This window comes from Cupressus sempervirens, chromosome 9, assembly GCF_028749045.1.
Source record: "Cupressus sempervirens isolate cs-2001-9-10 chromosome 9, ASM2874904v1, whole genome shotgun sequence".
NCBI classification, from domain to species: Eukaryota; Viridiplantae; Streptophyta; class Pinopsida; order Cupressales; family Cupressaceae; genus Cupressus; species Cupressus sempervirens.
In genome coordinates, this window is record NC_143126.1 from 524,378,635 (window position 1) to 524,403,564 (window position 24,930).

General features: G+C 37.0%; 1 protein-coding gene across 1 annotated transcript; it reads right to left on the reverse strand.

The window, feature by feature from the left end:
- Window positions 1–18,699: 18,699 nt before the first annotated feature.
- Window positions 18,700–23,222, reverse strand: LOC149539658 (putative WRKY transcription factor 31). Its single transcript, XM_089800882.1, has 6 exons — window positions 22,679–23,222; window positions 22,427–22,558; window positions 21,944–22,102; window positions 21,482–21,728; window positions 21,178–21,368; window positions 18,700–20,163 (listed from the first exon to the last, which is right to left on the reverse strand). Exons 1-6 carry the CDS (start codon window positions 22,997–22,999, stop codon window positions 19,324–19,326), a joined length of 1,890 nt encoding a protein of 629 aa, XP_089657008.1. The 5' UTR covers window positions 23,000–23,222; the 3' UTR covers window positions 18,700–19,323.
- Window positions 23,223–24,930: the final 1,708 nt, after the last annotated feature.

The window sequence follows — 24,930 nt, forward strand, 5'->3', positions numbered from 1 at the left end:
ATAAATTCAAATCTGATTTTCGTGATATTAACAACTACTATTTTGTATCTCATAGGAGACTCCTAGTGCACATGAGGTTTGATGAGAGAGTTATGTAGATTTTATGACATAGCCACTCACTCCTGAGGAGGAGCCTACAATAGTAAGTTGTAGTTTGAATTCATGATTAAAAATGTTATAAATTTAGCATGCTATGAATTATAATGTTATAGTTTAAATTGTAGATTCATCTGACAAAGGTATTTGAACATATACAACCTCCAATCAGAGAGGTACCAGCATTGCCGAGGGCATACGAGAGGACTCCTAACCGGCGCAGGAGGTCAATGAGAGAGGTATTTATTATGAAATTTTGATAGTATAAATCTCCATTAGAAAAAAGATCATTATGCATTTGAGTAATTCAATGTTAGATACGTAGAATCATATAAATTTAGTAGTCTAACTTTGGGTTTTCCTTTTTTGTTTATGTAGGAGCCATCTGATCCACCTAGTGTAGCGAAGAGGCTGCATTTTGATCATCCACTAGTGCCCTAGGATAGTATAGTTTTCGTATGATGCATCATGAGACATTTTGAGATGGCATATGCCACATTGTATACATAAACATTGATATTATACACATTCTGATGGCATGATCAGCCACATTTTATATATGGATCTATGTATTTTGATATATATTTGAGTACTTTGTCTATGGATACATGATCTTTGATATATATTTGTGTAAATTTTTATCTATGGATACATGTATTTGATATTATTATTTTTTATTTATGTGCACAATGATATACATATTAATTTAGTATCTAGTATTGTTCAATTTATCGTGGATCATGTGTATTGTTCATGTTTATGAAATATCATTAATTTTGATTATGTTTGTTATATTCTATTCAAATGAAATAATTTTTGAATAACATTTTAACAACTTTTATTATCAAATTTGGATGCAATGTATAATTTGAAGTGCTATCATGACATAAACACCCTTGTTAATCTCCTACACAAGGTTCAGATAAGCCCAAATCTAATTTTAAACTCCACCTTCAACCTTGAAACTAACTATTGGCTTCAAATCTAATCTCAACATAGTTAAAGACTCCACTCCTCAACCATGGATTCTATTTCCAACCACCAAGTCATTCATAGATTCATAATCTTTGATAACTAGCACTTCACTTTGTTACTATCCTCATACTACAACTTTTCAATTTCAACATAACTTCAAAATATCTCAACTTAAGAGACTTGCTTCGATAGTTCATCGATAGCCCTCACGAGCTTTGAGTTATTTTAGGCCTCAACATCATCGTCCTATAGCATTCAACGGTTCATGGATAGCCCTCACGAGCTCTGAGTTATGACCCTCGAAATATCGACCTCAAAATGCACTTAGAGCACCTTGGAGACTCCTCGGTACGGGGTGGCCACGGACGATGGATGGTCTCCGTGGCCAGAACAAGGGTGTCACTAAGGTTCACCCACCCACCTAGAGCTAATGGCACTGACAATTCGATGCCAAGATTAGCAGTTTCAAATTTACGTTTTGGTGCACCTATGAACTGAGGCACACTACGAGTTTTGGCATCGAGCGAGATCGATGTGCCGAATGCAAAAAAAATGTGATCTCTCAAAAATGAGATAGGTTATTTTAGGTCTTAGCATCACCATCCTGTAGCAGTTGACAGTTCATCGGTAGCCCTCATGAGCTCTAAGTTATAACCCTTGAAAGATCGACCTCCAAAGGCACTTAGAGTACCTTGGAGACTCCTCGGTACAGGGTGGCTGCAAATGATGGATGGCCTCTGTGGCTAGAACAAGGGTGTGACTAGGGTTCACTTGCCCATCCAGAGCTAATGGCATTGATGATTCAATGCCAAGATTAGTGGTTTCAAAGTTAAACTGTGGTGCACCTATGAACTGAGGCACACTGCAAGTCGAGTGAGATCGCTTTTCCGAATGCAAATGGAATGTGATCTCTCAAAAATGAGATAGGTTATTTTAAGCCTCAACATCACCATCCTGTAGCATTTGACAGTTCATCGATAGCCATCATGAGCTTCAAGTTATGACCCTCAGAATATTGACCTCGAAAGGCACTTAGAGCACCTTAGAGACTCCTTAGTACGGGGTGGACATGAACGATGGATGGTCTCCATGGTCATAACAAGGATGTGACTAGGTTCACCTGCCCACCCAGAGCTAATGGCACTAACAATTCGATGCCAAGATCAACAGTTTCAAAGTTACGCTATGGTGCACCTATGAACTGAGGCACACTACGAGTTTTGGCATCAAGCGAGACCGTTGTGCCGAATGCAAACAGAATGTGATCTCTCAAAAATGAGATAGGTTATTTTAGGTCTCAGCATCATCGTCCTGTAGCATTTGATAGTTCATCAATAGCCCTCACGAAGTCCAAGTTATGACTGTCGAAAGATTGACCTCAAAATGCACTTAGAGTACCTTGGAGACTCCTTGGTATAGGGTGGCCGCAAATGATGGACGATCTCCGTGGCTAGAACAAGGGTGTGAATAGGGTTGACCCTCCCACCCAGAGCTAATGGCACTGACGATTCGATGCCAAGCTCAATGGTTTCAAAGGTACGTTGTGGTGCAGCTATGAACTAAGGCACATTACGAGTTTTAGCATCGAGCGAGATCGCTTTGTCGAATGCAAATGGAATGTGATCTCTCAAAAATGAGATAGGTTATTTTAGGCCTCAACATCACCATCCTATAGCATTCAACAGTTCATCGATAGCCATCACGAGCTCCAAGTTATGACCCTTAGAATATCGACCTCGAAAGGCACTTAGAGCACCTTGGAGACTCCTTAGTACAGGGTGGCCACGGACGATGGATGGTCTCTGTAATCAAAACAAGGGTGTGACTAGGGTTCACCCACCCACCTGGAGCTAATGGCACTAATGTCTCAATGCCAAGATCAGTGGTTTCAAAGTTACGCTGTGGTGCACCTATGAATTGAGGCACACTGCGAGTTTTGGCATTGAGCGAGATCGTTGTGCTGAATGCAAATGGAATGTGATATCTCAAAAATGAGATAGGTTATTTTAGGTCTCAGCATCACCATCCTGTAGCATTCAATAGTTCATCAATAGCCCTCGTGAGGCCTGAGTTATGACCATCGAAAGATCGACCTCGAAATGCACTTAGAGCACCTTGGAGACTCCTCGATACAGGGTGGCCACAAATGATGGATGGTCTTCGTGGCTAGAACAAGGGTGTGACTAGGGTTCACCCATCCATCTAGAGCTAATGGTGCTAATGATTCAATGCCAAGATCAGTGGTTTCAAAGTTACATTGTGGTGCACCTATGAACTGAGGCACACTGCGAGTTTTGGCATCGAGTAAGATCACTTTGCCAAATGCAAATGGAATGTGATCTCTCAAAAATGAGATAGGTTACTTTAGGCCTCAGCATTACCATCCTGTAGAATTTGACAATTCATCGATAGCCATCACGAGCTTCGAGTTATGACCCTCAGAATATCAACCTCGAAAGGCACTTAGAGCACCTTGGAGACTCCTCCGTACAGGGTGGTCATGGACAATGGATGGTCTCCGTGGCTGGAAAAAGGGTGTGATTAGGGTTCACCTGCCCACTAGAAGCTAATGGAGCTGAAAATTTGATGCCAAGATCAGCGGTTTCAGAGTTACGCTGTGGTGCACCTATGAAATGAGGCACAATGCAAGTTTTGGCATCGAGCGAGATCGCTATGCCGAATGCAAACAGAATGTGATCTCTCAAAAATGAGATAGGTTATTTTAGGTCTTAGCATCATCGTCCTGTAGCATTTAATAGTTCATCAATGGCCCTCATGAGGTCTGAGTTATGACCGTCGAAAGATCGACCTCAAAATGCACTTAGAGCACCTTGGAGACTCCTCAGTACGGGGTGGCCGCAAATGATGGATGGTCTCTGTGGCCATAACAAGGGTGTGACTAGGGTTCACCTACCCATCCAAAGCTAATGGCATTGATGATTCGATGCCAAGATCAACGGTTTCAAAGTTACACTATGGTGCACCTATGAATTGAGGCACACTGCGAGTTTTGGCATCGAGCGAGATCGCTTTGTCGAATGCAAACGGAGCGTGATCTGTCAAAAATGAGATAGGTTATTTTAGGCCTCAACATCACTATCCTGTAGCATTTGACAGTTCATCGATAGCCCTCACGAGCTTTGAGTAATGACCCTTGAAAGATCAACCTCAAAATGCACTTAGAGCACCTTGGAGACTCCTTAGTACAGGGTGGCTGCAAATAATGGATGGTCTCCATGGCTAGAACAAGGGTGTGACTAGGGTTCACCTACCCATCCGAAGCTAATGGTGCTCACGATTTGATGCCAAGATCAGCGGTTTCAAAGTTACACTGTGGTGCACCTATGAACTGAGGCATGGTAACCAATGGAGGAAGAGTTGGCATGGTTGTAATAATGCATGGTAACCATGATGAACCAACAAAAAGAAGAAACACTATGAACCATGATGCACTTGAACATAAAGATGATTATGGAGAGGATCAAATGCAACATGTTGCTTCAGTCCCGAATATTGACAATATACAAGTGATGCAGAGGATAGGGTGATGGACCCAAGTAACAACCTAAAATGAGTAAATTTGTAACAATGTGCCAAGTGACCCTTCTAGGTCCTGATGGTCAAATCTCACAAATGGTCAACTCCAAAAGGTTTTAAGGCTTCAATGAGTTTTTTTTGACATATTCACCATGTTCCAACACTTACCCTTGAGTTTCAATATTTTGCAAGCCAAAATGCACAACATGCCAAAATGTTGTCTATGCAACTTTACAATTTTGTGACAGCGGCAAGACAAATAGGTAGATAACTTTTATATTTTTCAAAAGACTCCTTGAATAAATGGATGTTTTGGATACCCTTTATCCTTTTAGAAAACATATATAAGACTTAGATGCCCTTTCTTTGGAAAATATAAATGAACTTTCACACGTCTCCTATTTTTTAACAATGGAGAAATTATGCATTTAGAAAGCAAACACTAGAAGGACTTAAGATCTGGACTCCAAACTTTGCATAGGCTCCTAAAATGACTTCAATTAGACAAATCCACTCTCAATTTCGGTCTATGGGTTCTCTAACCCAAAAAACCCCAATTCACCTTCTCAAAACCCTTGTTCCTAGGGCATCACCAATCTCACACGTGCCACGCCTTCTTGGACTAATTCAAAATTTTATCACCATAAATATGAATCAACTCACAAACACTGCCCTCTTTAAGGAAAATCTCTTCTTATAGGACTATCCCCTCACTTTCAACCCTTGTTTTCACCCTTTTATGTTTGGTGGCCACAAAGTTATTCTGGTTAGTTGATCATTTGTGGGTTAGAAGACATTATACATGTTAGGAAAATGGCATTCCATGAAGAATTAGGTAAGAATTTCATGGAATGACCATGATTAGATGAAAAAATTATCAAAATGTTTATGAAAAGGACTACTACAGCCAACAATCAGCAAGTTAGATGAATAACCCTTCAAAAATGAAATCAAAACTTGGTCCTAAACTTCCTTATAGATCTTAGAAGATGCCTCAATGAATTAGAATATCATAAAGAACTTAGAAACTCCAAAGGACCTTCAAATTGCTATTAAAATCCAAGCTTTTTTATTCAAAATTTTGAATCAGTCCGTACATACTATCCTTACAGTCTATACAAACACTATTTATAAGTTTCAGGAGATGCTTAATAACCCCCTCAACCACCTCCAATCAGTTTCACTTCCTATTCCTTCATAAAATTTAAACTATGGAGTTTCCCTCCAAAATGCTCATGTAGTCGTTACATTCAAGATTTGAATTTTCTAAAGTAATAAGCTAAATTTTAAGTGACTTATTGAATGTTTCAACTTATGAAATGACTTGAGATTATTATGAGACCTTATTAGGACCTATCTAATGACTCACTTACCCTATGAAAACCTAGACATTACTAAACTTCAAATCTCATGGTCCTTTACAACTTTTCAATATGAAAGTCTTTCAAAACATTATACAATATTATGACTCTTTATGCTTTCAAATGCCATGATTGGTTGCAAAATGAAGAAATCAAGTATTCTAATTGTTCATCCGTACTTTCTAGATTTTTCTTATTTGATTAGGTTGATAAAAATAGTTTTAATAATCATAATGTCATCTTTATGTCAAATAAGGAAAAAACCAAACTTGTAATAAGATATCCGCAAGCAATTATCTTTCATATAGTGATAAATGCTCTTAAAATTGTCCTTATAGCCTTGTATCACATGCAAATATGATTTGCAAGAACTTGTTCAATATCTTCCTCTTATAATTTCTTATAAAGAACCTACCAAAATACAAATTAGAATGTGCAACTAATTTAACCTATCTTTTTCATTATTACAAAAACCATATACAGAAAAAGTTCACATTTTACATCATAATACATCATAAATCTTAGAAATTCTCCCCAATACCCCCCCCGCCCCCCCCTCCCAACTCTTCATGATGTACCTACATTCCAATATCATAAAAAAATTAGTAACTTATTGTATTAAACAAGATAATCATCAGTTCATTGAATCATTATGAAGAAAATAACATAAGAAGTAAATATACCTAATCGAGTGTTCCAATAGGGTCCTCTCTCTATTTTAGGGTCTCCAACAAGGCTTCATGATCAGCATTAGCAATAGTAAAAAGTTCTTTTACTATTGGTCTTCCTTGATGCTTCAACAACTTTACATTTGTTGCTATAATAAGATGCGAATATATGAGAATTATTTTCTGCTTCTGATAATCTTTGAATGCAAGAATTTCGTTCCTTCTAAGCATGTATGTTCATAGCCATGTTCCAACGACAACCACTGAACTAGTAGGATATGTGAATCCATCATCATCTGTGATTGGTTATGCAAGTTTTTCTTTACCTCTTACACAACATGCTAACCAATAATCAGATTTCTCATCATTCCCCTGTGGCGCAACCAATGCAAAGACATGTCCTAGCTGAAGTAGATCTGATGAATGGTTATGCTCAAGTGAACTTTCTATGTCATCATTTCTGATAGAGAGTATGATAGACAATGGAGTAAGATAATGTGGAGCACATGTGTCCAACCACTCACTTGACTCACAGTGATCCCAATCACACTGAAAACAACTAGGAGAAAAGCAAGCTAGCTATCATGTCCAAATGGTCCATGTACTAGAATCAGAGCTCTAGAAAGAATGCATTTTTGATGAGTCTCTCACTGTAGCACAATCTGATCTATTAGCAATGGAGCCTTCCTCAACCAACCAAAAGAACCTACATACCACTAAATCAAGAGTCCCCCCCTGTGATAATGCTAAACTACACCAATCAACAATGCTACGAGCATCAAGAAGCTCTACTGCTGAAATCTTCAGTTGCTCCTTAACTAGAGCTCTCTTCACACATGCCCTCGCTCCATCATGTTCCCCTTTTCCATGGTCAGACTCAAAAAAACTCAAAATATTAGGCACCCCTCTCTCTACGTGCATCCTACACAACCAATAAAACATGCGAGCATTCTTAAATTGACCTGTATAGTTATCTGACCAAATGATATGTCTATCCATAGCAATTGCATGCTCATGTAAGAAATCAAAATAATTCTCGAAACAATGTTGCACAAACTCGTGAGAGTGAGATCTATCATCACTCATATAAAAATGATACTCTAATAATCTTTCGATTATCTTTTGCACTATCAGGGGCATGTCTATATGTTATGTGAACAAAAATAGCAATATGAATAGAGTTGTAATACTGAGATTGTGTCTCATTTTGAGGTTGCAATGTGTAGTTCTTAGCAAAATCAACAACTGATATAATAGTGCCAATGGGAAAAGTCCCCTTGCACATTCTAAATTGTTCATCCAACCACTGAGACCTGTGACTATGTCTTGCATACTTGTAAAAAAGATTTGCCTTGAAATCTGAAATAAAACTAGCCACACTGATATCTTTTCCAACCAATTCACATCTAGAGCTCTCACCTCCACTCTTCAATGTGTATTTCACCATTTCATATACCTTTTTTTTCACTATTCTCTTTTCAAGATCTTGTTCGCACCCCTCATGGAAACATGTGTCAAACTTGGATAAGCTACCACATTTTAAACACTTATCATTTAAGCAAGCATTTCTATAAAAGAAACAACCATCGACTCTACGACATAAAAGTTGATCTAGCAAGTCTCTTGATGATTTTGGAAGCCCACTAGCACCACAATCCTCCAACATTTCTTTACTATGCAAAGTAGAACGGATGGAGTGTAATAGTTCATAGTGCATAGAAAACTCAATATGATATTTGCAACAACATGTATTTCAAATTTTGAGTGGCACACAATAAAATGGCTTTAAAGATTCAAAATCCCTTTGTGATATATGAAGACTTGGATGACTCTCTCTAAATTGTTTGAACAACATAGTTTGACTTACCTCCAAATAGTGTTTAGGATGTCGCGTGCGGTCTTTGATGCCAATTCTCAACTTTAACACGTCTTTAGCATTGGGTGATACTTGTGAGTTAGAGTGTCAAAATTGTGTAATTTCTTCCTTCACATCATCAGATAGCTTCTTATCAAAACGTAGAAGTCTCCCACCAAATGCCCATGTTTCATTTTGAAGAGGATCATCAATTTTCTCTCGTCGACTAAGTGCTCTTCTCAAAGTAGTACGATTTAGATTCAAATCAATACAAGTTTGTCCCATATATCTACCCTTTCTCAAATGATGACTTACCAAAGAGGTTGTAATAACCCTTCGAGTAGCTCTATTATCTTTCGTCCTGTTATTTTTTCCAATGCTATTGAGAGCACTAAAAAGATTCTTCACAATAATGGCATTTCTCTCCAACTTTTTATTGACACGAATCTTCAATTTGGAAATCATAGGTCTCATATTTTGCATCTTTAATAAGTGCATGAAAAGTTGACATTTCTCTACCACTATCTTGTTGCCGAAAAACATTTGATATAGTCTTGAAGCCCATAACTGAATGGTTCTTTCTGATTTTTTCCCTTCCAAACTAGTAATAATCATTTCATCAATTTCAATTATCCATTTTGGTGTTTTAGAACCTTCATGTTGCTTATAATTAGGAGATATGTAAGGTTCTTGTGCATTAGATTCATGTGCATTGTCATGTTCAACATGGTCAATTATGCAATTTGGATTATGACTTGATACCATTTCGTCTTCAAAATTTTCATTCTCTAAATTTTTAATTTCAGCATTATCGTTTTCATTCTCCAATTGTACATATTCATTACCTGACTCTATGATTTAACCTTCAACTAATTCATCGTCAACATGATTGATATTTAGCATACCTTGTCTTTTTCTTTGGTGTTCCATTTTGTCCCTTTTCCTATATCCCGCAATGTCTTCATTAGATATCTTTCTTTTGTGTTTAACCTTTTGATGACTGTTGCTCCCCATTCAAATGATACTATTGAACACCTAATGTTATATTTTTGAACTTTTTTCAAATGGTTGGGCCCCAAAATGCGATTTTTTGTAAAACCTATGAAAAAAACACAAAAAGTGATGTTGTTGGGTCTGTAGGCACAGGGAATATGTTGGAAATTGATGCCAATAATATCGGATATCCAATTTCAAATCCGATATCCGATATCAAATCAAATATCCGATATGCAACCTAGGGAATTTTAGAGGGAAAACTGAGTTTGGGAGTTATACTTTATGATTTATAAATTATTTCAGTTATATTACTATGTAAAGATGTATTATAATATATTATATATATAATAATGTAACGTCAAGATATAACATATAATTTATTAATATATAATAATATATTATGTTATTCTTATTATAATCTATTATAATCATTCAAATGGGTCAAAGGGGGTCATAGGTCAACCTATGACCCCCTTCGACCCATTACATGACGAAATATGTCCCTAGGGGTCCTAGGACCCCTAGGGACATAATAGAATCGTTCAAATAGGTCAAATGGTGTCATAGGTTGACCTATGACCCCCTTCGACCCATTACATGACGACATATGTCCCTAGGGGTCCTAGGACCCCTAAGGACATAATAGAATCGTTCAAATGGGTCCAAGGGGGTCATAGGTTAACCTATGACCCCCTTCGACCCATAACATGACGACATATGGACCCCTAGGGACATAATAGAATCGTTCAAATAGGTCAAAGGGGGTCATAGGTTGACCTATGACCCCCTTTGACCCATTACATGACGACATATGTCCCTAGAGATCCTGGGACCTCTAGGGACATAATAGAATCATACTTATGGGTCAAATGGGGTCATAGGTCAACCTATGACCCCCTTCGACCCATTACATGACGACATTCATAGGTCAACCTATGACCCCCTTTGACCCATAAGAATGATTGTATTATGTCCCTAGGGGTCCTAGGACCCCTAGGGAAATAATAGAATCGTTCAAATGGGTCAAAGGGGGTCATAGGTTGACCTATGACCCCCTTCGACCCATTACATGATGACATATGTTCCTAGGGGTCCTAGGACCTCTAAGGACATATTAGAATCATTCAAATGGGTGAAAGGGGGTCATAGGTTGACCTATGACCCCCTTTGACCCATTACATGATGACATATGTCCCTAGGGGTCCTAGGACCCTAGGGACATAATAAAATCGTTCAAATGGGTCAAAGGGGGTCATAGGTTGACCTATGACCCCCTTCAACCCATTACATGATGACATATGTCCCTAGGGGTCCTAGGACCCCTAGGGATATAATAGAATCATTCAAATGGGTCAAAGGGGGTCATAGGTTGACCTATGACTCCTTTTGACCCATTACATGATGACATATGTCCCTAGGGATCTTGGGACCCCTAGAGACATAATAGAATCATACTTATGGGTCACCATTACATGACGACATATGTCCTGGTCCTAGGACCCCTAGGGACATAATAGAATCATTCTTATGGGTCAAAGGGGGTCATAGGTTGACCTATGACCCCCTTCAACCCATTAAATGATGACATATGTCCCTAGGAGTCCTAGGACCCCTAGGGACATAATAGAATAGTTCAAATGGGTCAAAAGGGGTCATAGGTTGACCTATGATCCAATTCGACCCATTAGATGACGACATATGTCTCTAGGGCTCCTAGGACCCCTAGGAACATATTAGAATCGTTCAAATGGGTCAAAGGGGGTCATAGGTTGACCTATGACCCCGTTCGACCCATTAGATGATGACATATGTCCCTAGGGGTCCTAGGACCGTTCAAATGGGTCAAAGGGGGTCATAGGTTGACCTATGACCTTGTTCGACCCATTAGATGATGACATATGTCCCTAGGGGTCCTAGGACCCCTAGGGATGTAATAGAATTGTTCAAATGGGTCTGACCCATTACATGACAACATAATAGAATCATTCATATGGGTCAAAGGGAGTCATAGGTTGACCTATGACCCCCTTCGACCCATTAAATGATGACATATGTCCCTATGGGTCCTAGGACCCCTGGGGACATAATAGAATCATTCTTATGGGTCAAAGGGGGTCATAGGTTGACCTATGACCCCCTTCGACCCATTACATGATGGCATATGTCCCTAGGGGTCCTAGGACATATATATTAGAATCATTCTTATGGGTCAAAAGGGGTCATAGGTTGACCTATGACCCCCTTCAATCCATTACATGATGACATATGTCCCTAGGGGCCCTAGGACCCCTAAGGACATATTAGAATCGTTCTTATGGGTCAAAGGGGGTCATAGGTTGACCTATGACCCCCTTCGACCCATTACATGACAACATATGTCCTCGGGGGTCCTAGGACCCCTAGGGACATTATAGAATTGTTCTTATGGGTCAAAGGGGGTCATAGGTTGACCTATGACCCCCTTCAACCCATTAAATGATGACATATGTCCTTAAGGACATAATAGAATTGTTCTTATGGGTCAAAGGGGGTCATAGGTTGACCTATGACCCCCTTCAACCCATTACATGACGACATATGTCCCTAGGGGTCCTAGGACCCCTAGGGACATAATAGAATCGTTCAAATGGGTCAAAGGGGGTCATAGGTTGACCTATGACCCCCTTTGACCCATTACATGATGACATATGTCCTTAGGGGTCCTAGAACCCCTAGGGACATATTAGAATCGTTCAAATGGGTCAAAGGGGGTCATAGGTTGACCTATGACCCCTTTCGACCCATTACACGATGACATATGTCTTTAGGGGTCCTAGGACCCCTAGGGACATAATAGAATCCTTCAAATGGCTAAAAGGGGGTCATAGATTGACCTATGACGCCCTTCAACCTATTACATGACGACATATGTCCCTAGGGATCCTAGGACCTCTAGGGACATAATAGAATCGTACTTATGGATCAAATAGGGTCATAGGTTGACCTATGACCCCCTTCAACCCATTACATGATGACATATGTCCCTAGGGGTCCTAGGACCCCTATGACATATTAGAATCATTCTTATGGGTCAAAGGGGGTCATAGGTTGACCTATGACCCGCTTCGACCCATTACATGATGACATATGTCCTTAGGGGTCCTAGGACCCCTAGGGACATAATAGAATCTTTCAAATGGGTCAAAGGGGGTCATCGGTTGACCTATGACCCCCTTTGACTCATTAAATGACAACATATGTCCCTAGGGGTCCTAGGACCCCTAGGGACATAATAGAATCGTTCAAATGGGTCAAAGGGGGTCATAGGTTGACCTATGACCCCCTTCGACCCATTATATGATGACATATATCCCTAGGGGTCCTAGGACCCCTAGGGACATATTAGAATTGTTGAAATGGGTCAAAGGGGGTCATAGGTTGACCTATGACCCCCTTCGACCCATTACATGATGACATATGTCCCTAGGGGTCTTAAGACCCCTAAGGACATAATATAATCGTTCAAATGGGTCAAAGGGGGTCATAGGTTGACCTATGATCTCCTTCGACCCATTACATGATGACATATGTCCCTAGGGGTTCTAGGACCCTTAAGGACATAATAGAATCATTCTTATGGGTCAAAGGGGGTTATAGGTTGACCTATGACCCCCTTCAACCAATTACATGATTACATATGTCTCTAGGGGTCCTAGGACCCCTAGGGGCATAATAGAATCGTTCAAATGGGTCAAAGGGGGTCATAGGTTGACCTATGACCCCCTTTGACCCATTACATGACGACATATGTCCCTAGGGGTCCTAGGACCCCTATCGACATAATATAATCGTTCAAATGGGTCAAAGGGGGTCATAGGTTGACCTATGAAACTTTTTGACCCATAGGAATGATTCTATTATGTCCCTAAGGGTCCTATTATGTGTCAAAGGGGTTCATAGGTCAAATGGGGTCATAGGTTGAACTATGACCCCTTTCAACCCATTACATGATGACATATGTTCCTAGGGGTCCTCCTAGGACCCCTAGGGACATATTAACCTATGACCCCCTTCAACCCATTACATGATGACATATGTCCCTACGGGCCCTAGGACCCCTAAGGACATATTAGAATCATTCAAATGGGTCAAAGTGGGTCATAGGTTGACCTATGACCCCTTTCGACCCATTACATGATGACGTATGTCCCTAGGGGTCCTAGGACCCCTAGAGACATATGTTGTACCCATAAGAACGATTCTAAATGATTTTAATATGTCCCTAGGGGTCCTAGGGACATATGTCATCATGTAATGGGTCGAAGGGGGTTATAGGTCACCTTATGACCCCCTTCGACCCATAAGAATCTAGGACCCCTAGGGACATATATATATATATATATATATATATATATATATATGTATGTATGTATGTATGTATGTATGTATGTATGTATGTATGTATGTATGTATGTATATTAAACTAATAAGATAATATATTATGATATATTAATAACATACATATATATAATATATATTATGTTATTATATTTAATAAAAATATAGGAAAAATAATAATAATATAATATAATATATTATATGTTATATCTTTATGTTACGTTATTATATATATATATATATATAACTCAAATAATTGATAAGTTATAAACTATAAATCAAAAACTCGATTTTCACTCTAAAATGTCTTATGATTTGAAATTTCCCTCCAAAGGCGGATGGGGGCTCACTGAGCCATATCAGATATCATTTTGAGATCGGATATCCGATTAGGCCTAGTATTCACCAAGCCTACCTGGTCAACCCAAGAAATGTGTTTGAGGAGGGTTTTAGTGACACTTAGACTTTAGGTAGCTATCTGACAATGTTATTTTGATCGAAATTGAATGAAACGAAAAGGGTTTTTTAATATCACTCTCGAGATTCCATCGATATAATTTTTGTCAAATTTTGAGTTTGATAAGTATTTATTAGTTAATTATCAATGAAGATTATTGTAAAGTGTTGATTGACATACTGATTGAAAAATAGCTATAAATTTCAAACGGTATAATATTTTTTAAATCTAAAAGTTGCGTCACATTCTATGCTTGGCCTAGTATAAGAAAAATATATTAAAAAATTAAATTTGGTAAAATTTTCCATTAGTTAAGGTGGTCAGACAAGAGAGTTTTTTTTTTCCGATAAAGTTTTGGTAGAAAATTTATATTTAATTATTATTTGGAATAAAAATAGCGAAAAATATGTGTCACATCTGGGCATGAGTCTAATTTTTATATCTATAATTATATTTAAAAAATATTATCATTTGATTTTGATTAAGGTGGTCAGACGTACACCTACTTTTTATTTTTGCCCTGAAATTTTCGTAGTACTGCATTAAAAACCAAACTTTTGACCAATCAATTATTTTTTTCCCCTGATAAGGCCTAGTAGTTTAGAAACTACATTCAATTTTTTACAAATTATTTTCTTACAACTTTTTTATATAAAGTCCATAACCACTTTAAAATTATGTGTTAAGTTGACATAACCCTGATTTGCTGATTTTTCACTGCCACTTAAGGCCATAGTTTGGTACACCATGATCTTGCACATACCCTTATTATTAGAAATCATTAATTGTTCATTTTTTTAAACCGAGATTTTGTTTAAATGATACACTTTTATGAAATGAGTTTTATACTAGGGGTTTTTATTGGATTGTTGGATTTCTTATTATATTTGTTAACTTGAATTTTTTATCAGATATGACACTTTGAAAACAAACAAAAAAGAAAATTTGAAACCAATTGAAAATCGAATTTTTATGTTGTCAAACCAAAAAAATTATGAAAACTACATTGTTAAAACTCTGATGTGATGTATGTTGTTTTTCATGTTGGGTTTTGGGTTTGACTTAGTGCATTGACTAGTTAAGATGTTTACTAGAGGCTTGGGGGTTTTGTTTTGTGATGATGTTATGGTTATATTTTCAGTCACGATCTTTTATACCCAACCATGGTGATGTATTAATGTATTTCTATGATGAATTTTGATTAGTGCTTGTTAGTGCTTTCTAGTTGCTTGTATAGAAATGTGGTGATTATTATGACTTTCTTGTTGTAATCTTTGAGTTTTTGATCGGTTATCTTCTGGTGCTTTCCAATTGCTTGTATAAGACTAAGTTGATTATTGTGATTGGTCTTTAGGTACTTTCCAGTTTCTTGTAATCGACTGAGGTGAATACTGTGTTTTATATATATGTGCTTTCCAGTTGCTTGTAAAGGACTGAGGTGAAAATTATGATTTTATGAGTTGTACTTTTCATGAGCTTAGGGTAGGTAATCTATGTGTACATTGGAAAGTGGCTTGCAATGGATGTCGGGACCCTAAAGAGGTTTCTTGGGTAATCCATTGTAAGTTTTTTTTAATAAGTGATAACATTTCATTAAATGAGAGTAAAATGAATTAATAAGAGTTAGAGTTTTTCCTTGCCCATGTCTTGAGTGCTAGTACAAGCTAGGATGGGAGTAGAAAGGATGCTTGGTTGCGACCTTGCCTCATTAGTATGCCTTGTTTGTATGAAAGGATACTGATGCCTCATAGAGACACGAGGGGGTGGGAGTCTAGATAGGCTACTAGGGTAACCTTAGAGTTGGCTCATGCGATGACACTTTCCCACTTGCATAGTAGATTTCCTATGTGTCTTTTTTTCCTTTGGGTTTAGATGTCATTTGTGTCTTGGTTCTTTTGAAATGGATTGTTATCAATATTCCCTTGACATAGATATTGGTTATGACTTGTGGATTGAAATTTGCATGGGACTTGAGACTATCCCCTCAGCACAATGGGAGTGGGCCATTTAGGTTCCACAAGGTTAGGTGGTGGTGATTTTTCTTAACATGAATGTACCTGTGTAGTTGTTCCTTTTTTTTAATCTTGTACTTATGTTAGATGGTTATATTCTATTTTATTGTACTTGATTATCAGAGATCTTATAAGATGATGCATTTTTATTCATTATGTATATTCTTTGATCTTTTCATAACATGTGACTTGTACAATGGATGATTATGCTAATTTTGCCAAGTGACATCTAATGTAATTTTATATTATTGAATTGGAATTGTACTTGTAATAATTCTTTAATGTAGATTTCTTATGTATTGGATTTAGTATTAATAGAACTTATTTATCTATGTGATTCAACATCATGGGACCCTTAAGAGATGTAATCTATTTTTAATGGTTGTATGTATGTGAGTTATTGCTTCTACTATATTATCTCTTATTGTTATTATCTTTTTAAAAAAATGTTTGGAAAACTTAGTGCAACTTTAGGTTAATTTATTTTAGGTTCCCTGGTGGGGCGCTACAATGCCAATAATCTCAACAATCACTTCCTTCTTTTCTTCTTGTTCCTTTCCTCTTCCATTAATTCATCTTTAGCTTCTATCTTCTCATCTTCTTTCCCCTAGTTAAAATGAACTCTCTTCCCTTTTATATTTTAACTTGAAGAAGTCATATCTTATCATTATATATCTCTTCACTTTTCATTAAAGATTTAGTTAATTCATATTATATAATTTATTTACTTATTTATTGTGTGCTTATTGTCATTCACTATTAAATGTTATTCAGGTAGGAAGTATACTTTCTACAATATTCTCTCTTTTATGTAATTTTATTTATTTATATATTCATTATAATTTTATTACTATCTAATTTATTTAAATGTATACTAAATATTATTTTATTGATAATAGATTTTATATATTTAACTATAATTTATTATTACTTTATTTCAATATTATTTTTAATATGATTTTTTTATCATTATTTATTTAATAATATTGTATTATCTAATTATTATTATAGTTCTATCTTTAAATGGGGAGATGACAACTTCTGAATATTTTCAAAAGTATGTAGAGGGGGCATTTCAACACATTTGTAACTTTTGAAGTTTGGTCAACTCTTCAAACTTTCAAAAGTTCCCAGTTCGGTGCAAAAATGTGGTATTAGCAAAAGAGCTTGAATCTCCATAATATAAGAAATTTGTAAAACTAAGAGAATCTTGGACAAAGTGCTTGAATCTCCATAATATAAGAAATTTGTAAAACTAAGAGAATCTTGGACAAAGTTAATGTGGAAGGGTTTTTCATTAATGAGCTCAAAGAAAAGTTATTAATATAGGTATTTTAAGAATTTTCTACAACTTAGTGAAGTACTAAGTTAAAAAGAGAAGATTCAAAGAGTTTCATGGGAAGATCACTTTTTTGGTAAGTTAGAAGATTTTCATGCCTAGCCTAACTTTTGACAAGGTTAGTAGAAGAAGCAATTTTACATGTAAGTTGAAGCTTGAAGTATCAAAAGGGAGCATCAACAATATGAAGAGCTCTTCCTACCAATCATGTTGTTGAAAGTTTTGAAAGGGTCAAAGGAATATCCCATGTCAACAAGAATTAAAAGAAAAAAAACAAAAACAACAAAAGATGCAAGATAAAAGAAGAGTTTATAGAAAAAGAGAAAGATAAGTTTCTATTTTTTTTATTTAGTCAAAAAAAAAATTCACATGATTTAAGTGTTCATTGTCTTATAGATAAAAGTAACATTCTTAAATGCATGTTATAGAATATAAAATAAACTTTACCTTCCTTAGGTCAAGAACTTGGTAAACTTATTAAAACTAATTGTATTCTTCAAGCAAATCAAAAGTTAGCTTCTAAGTAGTTATGTAATAATAACAAAGAAAGACATATATATACTCAGATGTGTTCATTATGAAGATATTTTGAATGCTCATGAAGAGGGAATACAAGGTATTTTGGATGTGTATCCATAATGTTTTTGTCCTAGTAATTTTTTTAATGTTATTATTAATCTATCATGTGGTGTGAATTAATGATGAGCTCTACTACATAATAAGTCTTATTTGTGAAGGAAATAGTTCATGGAAAAGTTTGTTTCAAGCTTTATCTCACGATTCAAATTGATACCTTATGAAGAAGATGTCCCTCTCAAACACAAAAAAAGATAGTTATTCTTTCACGATCTATCCAACTCTTCAAACATTTTCTTCACTTTCCATTAGATAAGTTTTACAAATTTCAAAATTACACATTTACCAACAATATCACAAGTTTTCTAAATAAACAATTTTACCACATCAAAATAATTAATATAAATGACCTAATAAAAACCCAAAATGATATAACAACGAGCAATCCTCTAAAAATAATGACATATAGTCTTTCACATTAAATCAAATTATGGGAAAAAAATTAAATGACTACAATAGTAATTTGTATGGAACAAATAGTTTCCTCCTCGAAGAACAAATAGTTTTCTCCTCTAAGTTGAAACAAGAGCCAAACTTTCTACTCACGTCTAAGTCTCAATTCAGAAGTGAGATGCAACAATAGGATATTCCTATCAGTAACTAAACAAGAGAGCCTTTATTTGTGCCATTACATAATCAGCAGAATTTCAAAGATCCTATCTTTCATAAACTCTCAATGTGACGTATGGTGATAAACAAAGTTGCAGTTTTCGTCTAAAACTTGGCCTCGAGCCTCTGATATGAGCTCCAACTTCAGATTACAGTGGTGCCTATGGACCATTTTTTCTTAAAGAATAGATGAATACAGTAGAGTCGTCAAAGAAGTATATAACTGTAGACATTACAGATGTATGGGATGGTTGTTTTACATGTACATATAAAACAAGAACAACTATACAAAATAATTTCCAATGTCTCCAACGAAAACTATACACTCCCTTTCAGACTATTTCCACTGCACAAATGGGAAGAAAACATGTATTTAAGAACCTAGTAAACAAAGGGTGGTGTAATTTATTGGTGTTGTTCATTCATGGCATGGAGAGGTTCACTTGTTAATCCAGATTGCTGAGAATGGGTGGCATTGGAATTGGCATTATTGTTGTTTTGGAGGAGAGAAGTGATAGCTGCCGCAATGGCTGATGTGAAGTTGGGATCAGCTGTTAAGGCAGTGACGGTGTCAGCTAATGAAGGGTGTTGCGCAGATTGACCATTGTTGAACCCCATTAATGGTGTTGCTGATGTAACTCCTCCACCAGTGTTGGGAATGAATGGTGGCCTTTGCTGTCCTGCCAGAGGGGCAAACATTGTATCATTGCTGTTGAAGATGGGATGATGATGTCCATATGCCTGAGATGCTGAAGTGTTGAAGTACTTTTGTGCTTGAGCCTCTCCTCCTCCGAAAGGCAATGAAAGTAGCCTTGGGTGAAAGCCCATCTGACCTTGTGGAAGTTGGTTGGGGTTTTGTGTGAGGTCTAAGGTGATGGTGGGAAATGGGGCTGAGGCTGATATGCTGGCTCCTGGAACATGAGTGGAAGGCATGAGACCTCCTGCCATGATGGATGCTGCTGCTGCATTGAAACCAGCATTGTCTGAGGAAGTGGAGGAGCCAGAGAGGAGCATGGAGGCAGCAGCTGATGTTGTGGATGCCATCGCTGTGGCTGCTGGTGGAAGTGGATGGTTGTGATTTCCTTCATATGTTGTGATGAGAATGGATCTGTCTTCTGCCAAGCGTTGTACTTGTTTTCTCACTGGACAACCTACTGACATTGTGCACCTGTAGTAAGCTCTTGGGCATGGGTTACCCTTGGCCATCTTTTGCCCATATTTTCTCCACTGGCACCCATCGCTTATCTGAAATCACCATATAAGATTGGGTTAGGAATCATTCCAAGCAAAGAAATCATTCTATAACCTTTCTAAAAAGATTAGAAACAACTGATTACAATTGTACAAAAGCCCACATCTACTTAGCAAAATGCATTGTCTCAAAGAGTCTGCAAACACATAAATCTTATGAAGACCAAGCCCATGCTAGTGAGATAAAATGTTTCAAACAGCTCCAGCAACACATTAAGTTTCAAGTTTAGTGCAGTCCTAATATTGATCATGTATTGCATCTGTTCTATAGCTTATGTTTTGGCTTTCCAGCCTGCGAGCTGGCTGTTACGTAGCGTTCATTGCTTGTGTCTTGGTTTTCCAGCCTACGAGCTGGCTGTTACGTAGCGTTCATTGCTTGTGTCTTGGTTTTCCAGCCTACGAGCTGGCTGATATTGTCCCATAGACTGCTGCTCTCTTTTTATGTAATTATTTAATCAGCTTTATTCAATAAAAAGTGCACAAAACCCAAGAGAAGGAACAGTTTTTCTGCATATCCCGTCTACATAATTGACTAAAAAGACTCAAGACCAAGAAAACTGGTTTTGAGGTTGATTATACAAGCTTCTGGATTAAGACCCAAAAGAACTTTTTAAAAAAAATCCATTGTCCCGCCATGGAGGTTTTTCTTTCATGAAGTTGAAATTTTCTCATCCAATTTCAAAATAAAAAAGTTCTGAGTAAAACTCTTGATGATATGGTTGAAAGTTTCTCATCCAATTTCAAAATCAGAAAGTTTTGATTAAACTATGTATGTTTTCAATTCACATTTGGAATCAATACCAACTAATACTATTGACTGTTGAACGGTTTGAAAATTAGAAAGTTTTGATTAAATTGTGTATGTTTTCAATTCACATTTGGAATCAATACCAACTAATACTTTTGACTATTGAACGGTTTGATCTTTAAGAAAAGATGCTAATTTTATGGTTAGAAATCAAATATATAAAATTAAGAGTTGTGTTTGACTATTCGAGGATGACATACCATAGGTGATTCAGTTCTAGCTCTGACTGAAACTCGGGCCTTTCTGATAGTCGCCTCACTGGGATGTACAATCTTCTGTGCCTTGTTGGGCCTTCCATCCAGGCTATCCTCCCTTGTATCAGTCTGCAGTTCATCTTCATGATTATTAAGAGAATGATCTGATGAAGCTGATCCATCGACTATTTCATTGCCTGTATGCGCCAAAATCTATTTAGTAACATGCTTTACAAGAGAAGATTGAGCAATTGATTTTCAATAAGCAAGGATATTTCTTATAGCAAATGAATTTGAATATCAAAACTACCTCTTAAACTCGATTCATGGAGTTTCTGCATATAACCGGGCTTCCTCATATTATCAAAAGGATTCAACATCTCTTCAGACTTGGGGGCCGCCTTATCATGGTCTTCGAACCTATGAGAATCTTCGTGACCATCAGTGCTGCCAAACTTCGATGGATCTCGAGCTTCTAGAACCTGGTTTTGTAAAAAGGTTTTGTTTTGTTCCACTTTTACCGGGTTTTCCAAATTTTCTTCACTCTTTAGTGTTACCTGAAAAATTCAGGAGTGTTGTAAGAAACTAGGGAAGGATTGACATCAATGGAAAAATGAGAATTCGAATGGTAGACGAGGACATAGAAAAGATTTTCTACGTTACTTTCTTTAGCTCTCCTATGCATATAAGCGAATCGAATTCAAAAGCTCTAAATCTTCTAAGCTATGGCTTTTCCCATCTAAGATACTCTATTAGAGAACATGTATCTCACCTTTTCAGGAACTTTATCATGAGAGTGGCGAGGCTGTTCCATTAGAGATGTAAGATGCATCTGTAAGCTCGTGTAATTGTTGGTTAAATGGTTCAACATGAATTTCAGCTTCTGATTTTCATCATTGATACGTGTTAGTTCTCTCTGAAGCGTGTCCACCTGCATCAATCAAAAGTACTAGTGTTGTAAGTTTTAATGCTTTTTAGTACTTTGATGATCCATATGAGCAAGAGAACTTTAAAAAAAGGTCTCACACAATCTGATCAATATTATGAATTTGGAATAAATCTGGAAATATGATATCACTGATATGTCAGAAGAACTTCTGGCAGAAAAACTATAATTTATCAATTTATAGATTATAAAAATATGATAACATTAATATAGCAATGCCCATTGAACCTTCCCCATCCCATATTATCAAAAAACTAAACAAATGCAAACCAGAAATCAAGAAATTGTAACAAATTCCAGAACCATTACCTCAATTCTCGGGTCAGGATCTGAATCATCCGGATCAGAAGTTTGAGGAGAGTTAACCGGAGAAACAAAATCTTCCACAGTTGACCGATCACTTGCAGAATTGGGCAGTGCAGTCACCAATTGCAATCCGGTCTTCACAAACACAATTAACAAAAAAAATCATCAGAACCCAAGGAAAACGTAATCTGAACCCTAATTTCACCAAAAATCTCATCCCACAACCCAACCCAACATACAATCAAAACTCCTTACCGAAATATCATTCTTCTCCAAGCCATTTTCCTCAACAGCAACGCCATTAAGGTCTGCAGTCACCAATTGTTTGGTCTCATCATCTTGAAACCCATTATCATCATCGTTATCACTGGTCAGGAGCTTGAAACTCAAGCCACCACTTCCTCCTTGCAGAGAGAAGAAATCCTTGCAGTTTCCATAACCAGAGCCGCCATTGGAGCCCTCTTCAACTTTCACAGAGAGATCAATCCCCATGAGCCTGTCAAGCCTAACACCATTCATTCCTCTTAAACCACGGTTCTGCTCACTAAACCTCTCGGCCAAGAGTTGTTCTCCCATGAATGCCTCAACCCACAGATCTGAAAAACCCAAAGCAGAAGAAAAAATGCAAATTGGGTCCAAATTCCGAATGCCAAAGAATACAATTTGGGTTCAAACAGGGTAAAAGAGAAAAAGGGCTTGAGCGATCCAATCAAGGGCAAAAAAGGACTGATTTTCTTCTTGAGATGGGAAGTTGAAAGTTTGAGAAAAAGAAGCGAGGGTATGAATAAAATGCCCCCCACAACTTCACAGCCCATTTCCTAGTCTTTTCCATGATAGCGTGGCACAACTGTATTAGGTGGAAAGTTGTACGCTCATTCAACGCGTCTCCAAGCCCGCCATTCCCGCAGCGCAGTGGACGGCTGGGATTGAATCCAGTGTTCAGCCTTAGACTTTAGACATTATGGGCCACGTTCGCATTGACGGCGTCAGCGCAGAGGCAATGGACTTGACCTTCTAGTCTTTTTCACTTTTCACACCCTCCCATGCTTCGACCCTTCTTTCACTTTCTAGAACGGATGTTTTTTTCCCAACAACTGGATGAGGGAAACGTCTCTACTTTTGATTTTTTATGCTGTAAGTTACACGGGTAGTACTATTAATGGGTATGAAAATTATAGATCTGTTTGTTTGATTGGTTGAATATAATTGGTGGAAGTTATGGCATGTATCTTGATAAGGTTATCTATTTGAATGGTTGGGTACAATTGGTGAAGGTGATTATATGTCATATATTAGGATTTGAACTATTAAAGAGGTGAGATATTGAATTGAGGTTCAAATTATACATGTATTTTTGTTGAATAGATAGAGAAACATCTCTACTTTTGATTTTTATGTTGTAAGTTATAGGTGGTACTATTGAAGACTATTGGTTATGAAAATTATAGATATGTTTAATTGGTTGAGTATATTTGGTGGAGGCCATGGTATGTAACTTGATAAGTTTATCGATTTGAATAGTTGGGTACAATTGGTGAAGGTGATTATATGTCATAGATTAGGATTTGAACTACTAAAGAAGTGAGATATTGAATGAGGTTCAGATTGTACATGTATTTCAATCAATTAAGGACAATTTGTGAAGGTGATGGTATGTTTCTTGATCGTGTATTCATTTGATTGGTTGAGTACACTCTACGAATGTGACAATATATTTTTGGACTAGGTCATCTATTAAGATTCAAACTATTAGAAGTGTGGGGTAAAGAAATGAGGTTGGGGTCGTATCTATATTTAAATTAGAAATGTATTCAATTGGTTGATTACGATAGGTGAAGGTGATGGTATGTTTCTTGGTTCCTCTCTCAATTTGACTAGTTGAGTATGATTGTTGAAGGTGATGGAAGGTGATGGAAGGTTTCTTGAGTTATTCATGTATTAAGATTGAAACTCTTAAGAGGTATGAGGTAAGGGATGAGGTTGGCATTGTATGTGTATTTGTATTAAAAATGTATTCAATTGATTAGGTGAAATTGGTGAGGTGGTGGTACGTTTCTTGGTTAGTCTCTCCATTTGACTAGTTGAGTACAATTATTGAAGGTGATAGAATGTTTCTTGAGTTATTCATCTATTAAGATATAAACTCTTAAGAGATGTGAAGTAAGAGATGAGGTTGAGATTATATTTGTATTTATATTACACATGTATTCAATTGGTTGGGTGAAATTGGTGGCGTGGTGGTATGTTACAGATAATTAAGGCTCAAGTTTTTAGAGGTACAATATACAAGATAAGGTTGGGATGGTATCTATATTTATATTACAAATTTATTTAGTCGGACGAGTACAATTGGTGAAGGTGATGGTACGTTCCTTGGTTATGACACCTACTAAGATTCAAATTTTTAGAGGTGTGATATAAGGGATGAGGTTGGAAGTGCGGTTGTAATTAATTATAAATATATTCAATTGGTAAAGGTGGTGGTATGTTTCCTAATTATGTCATTC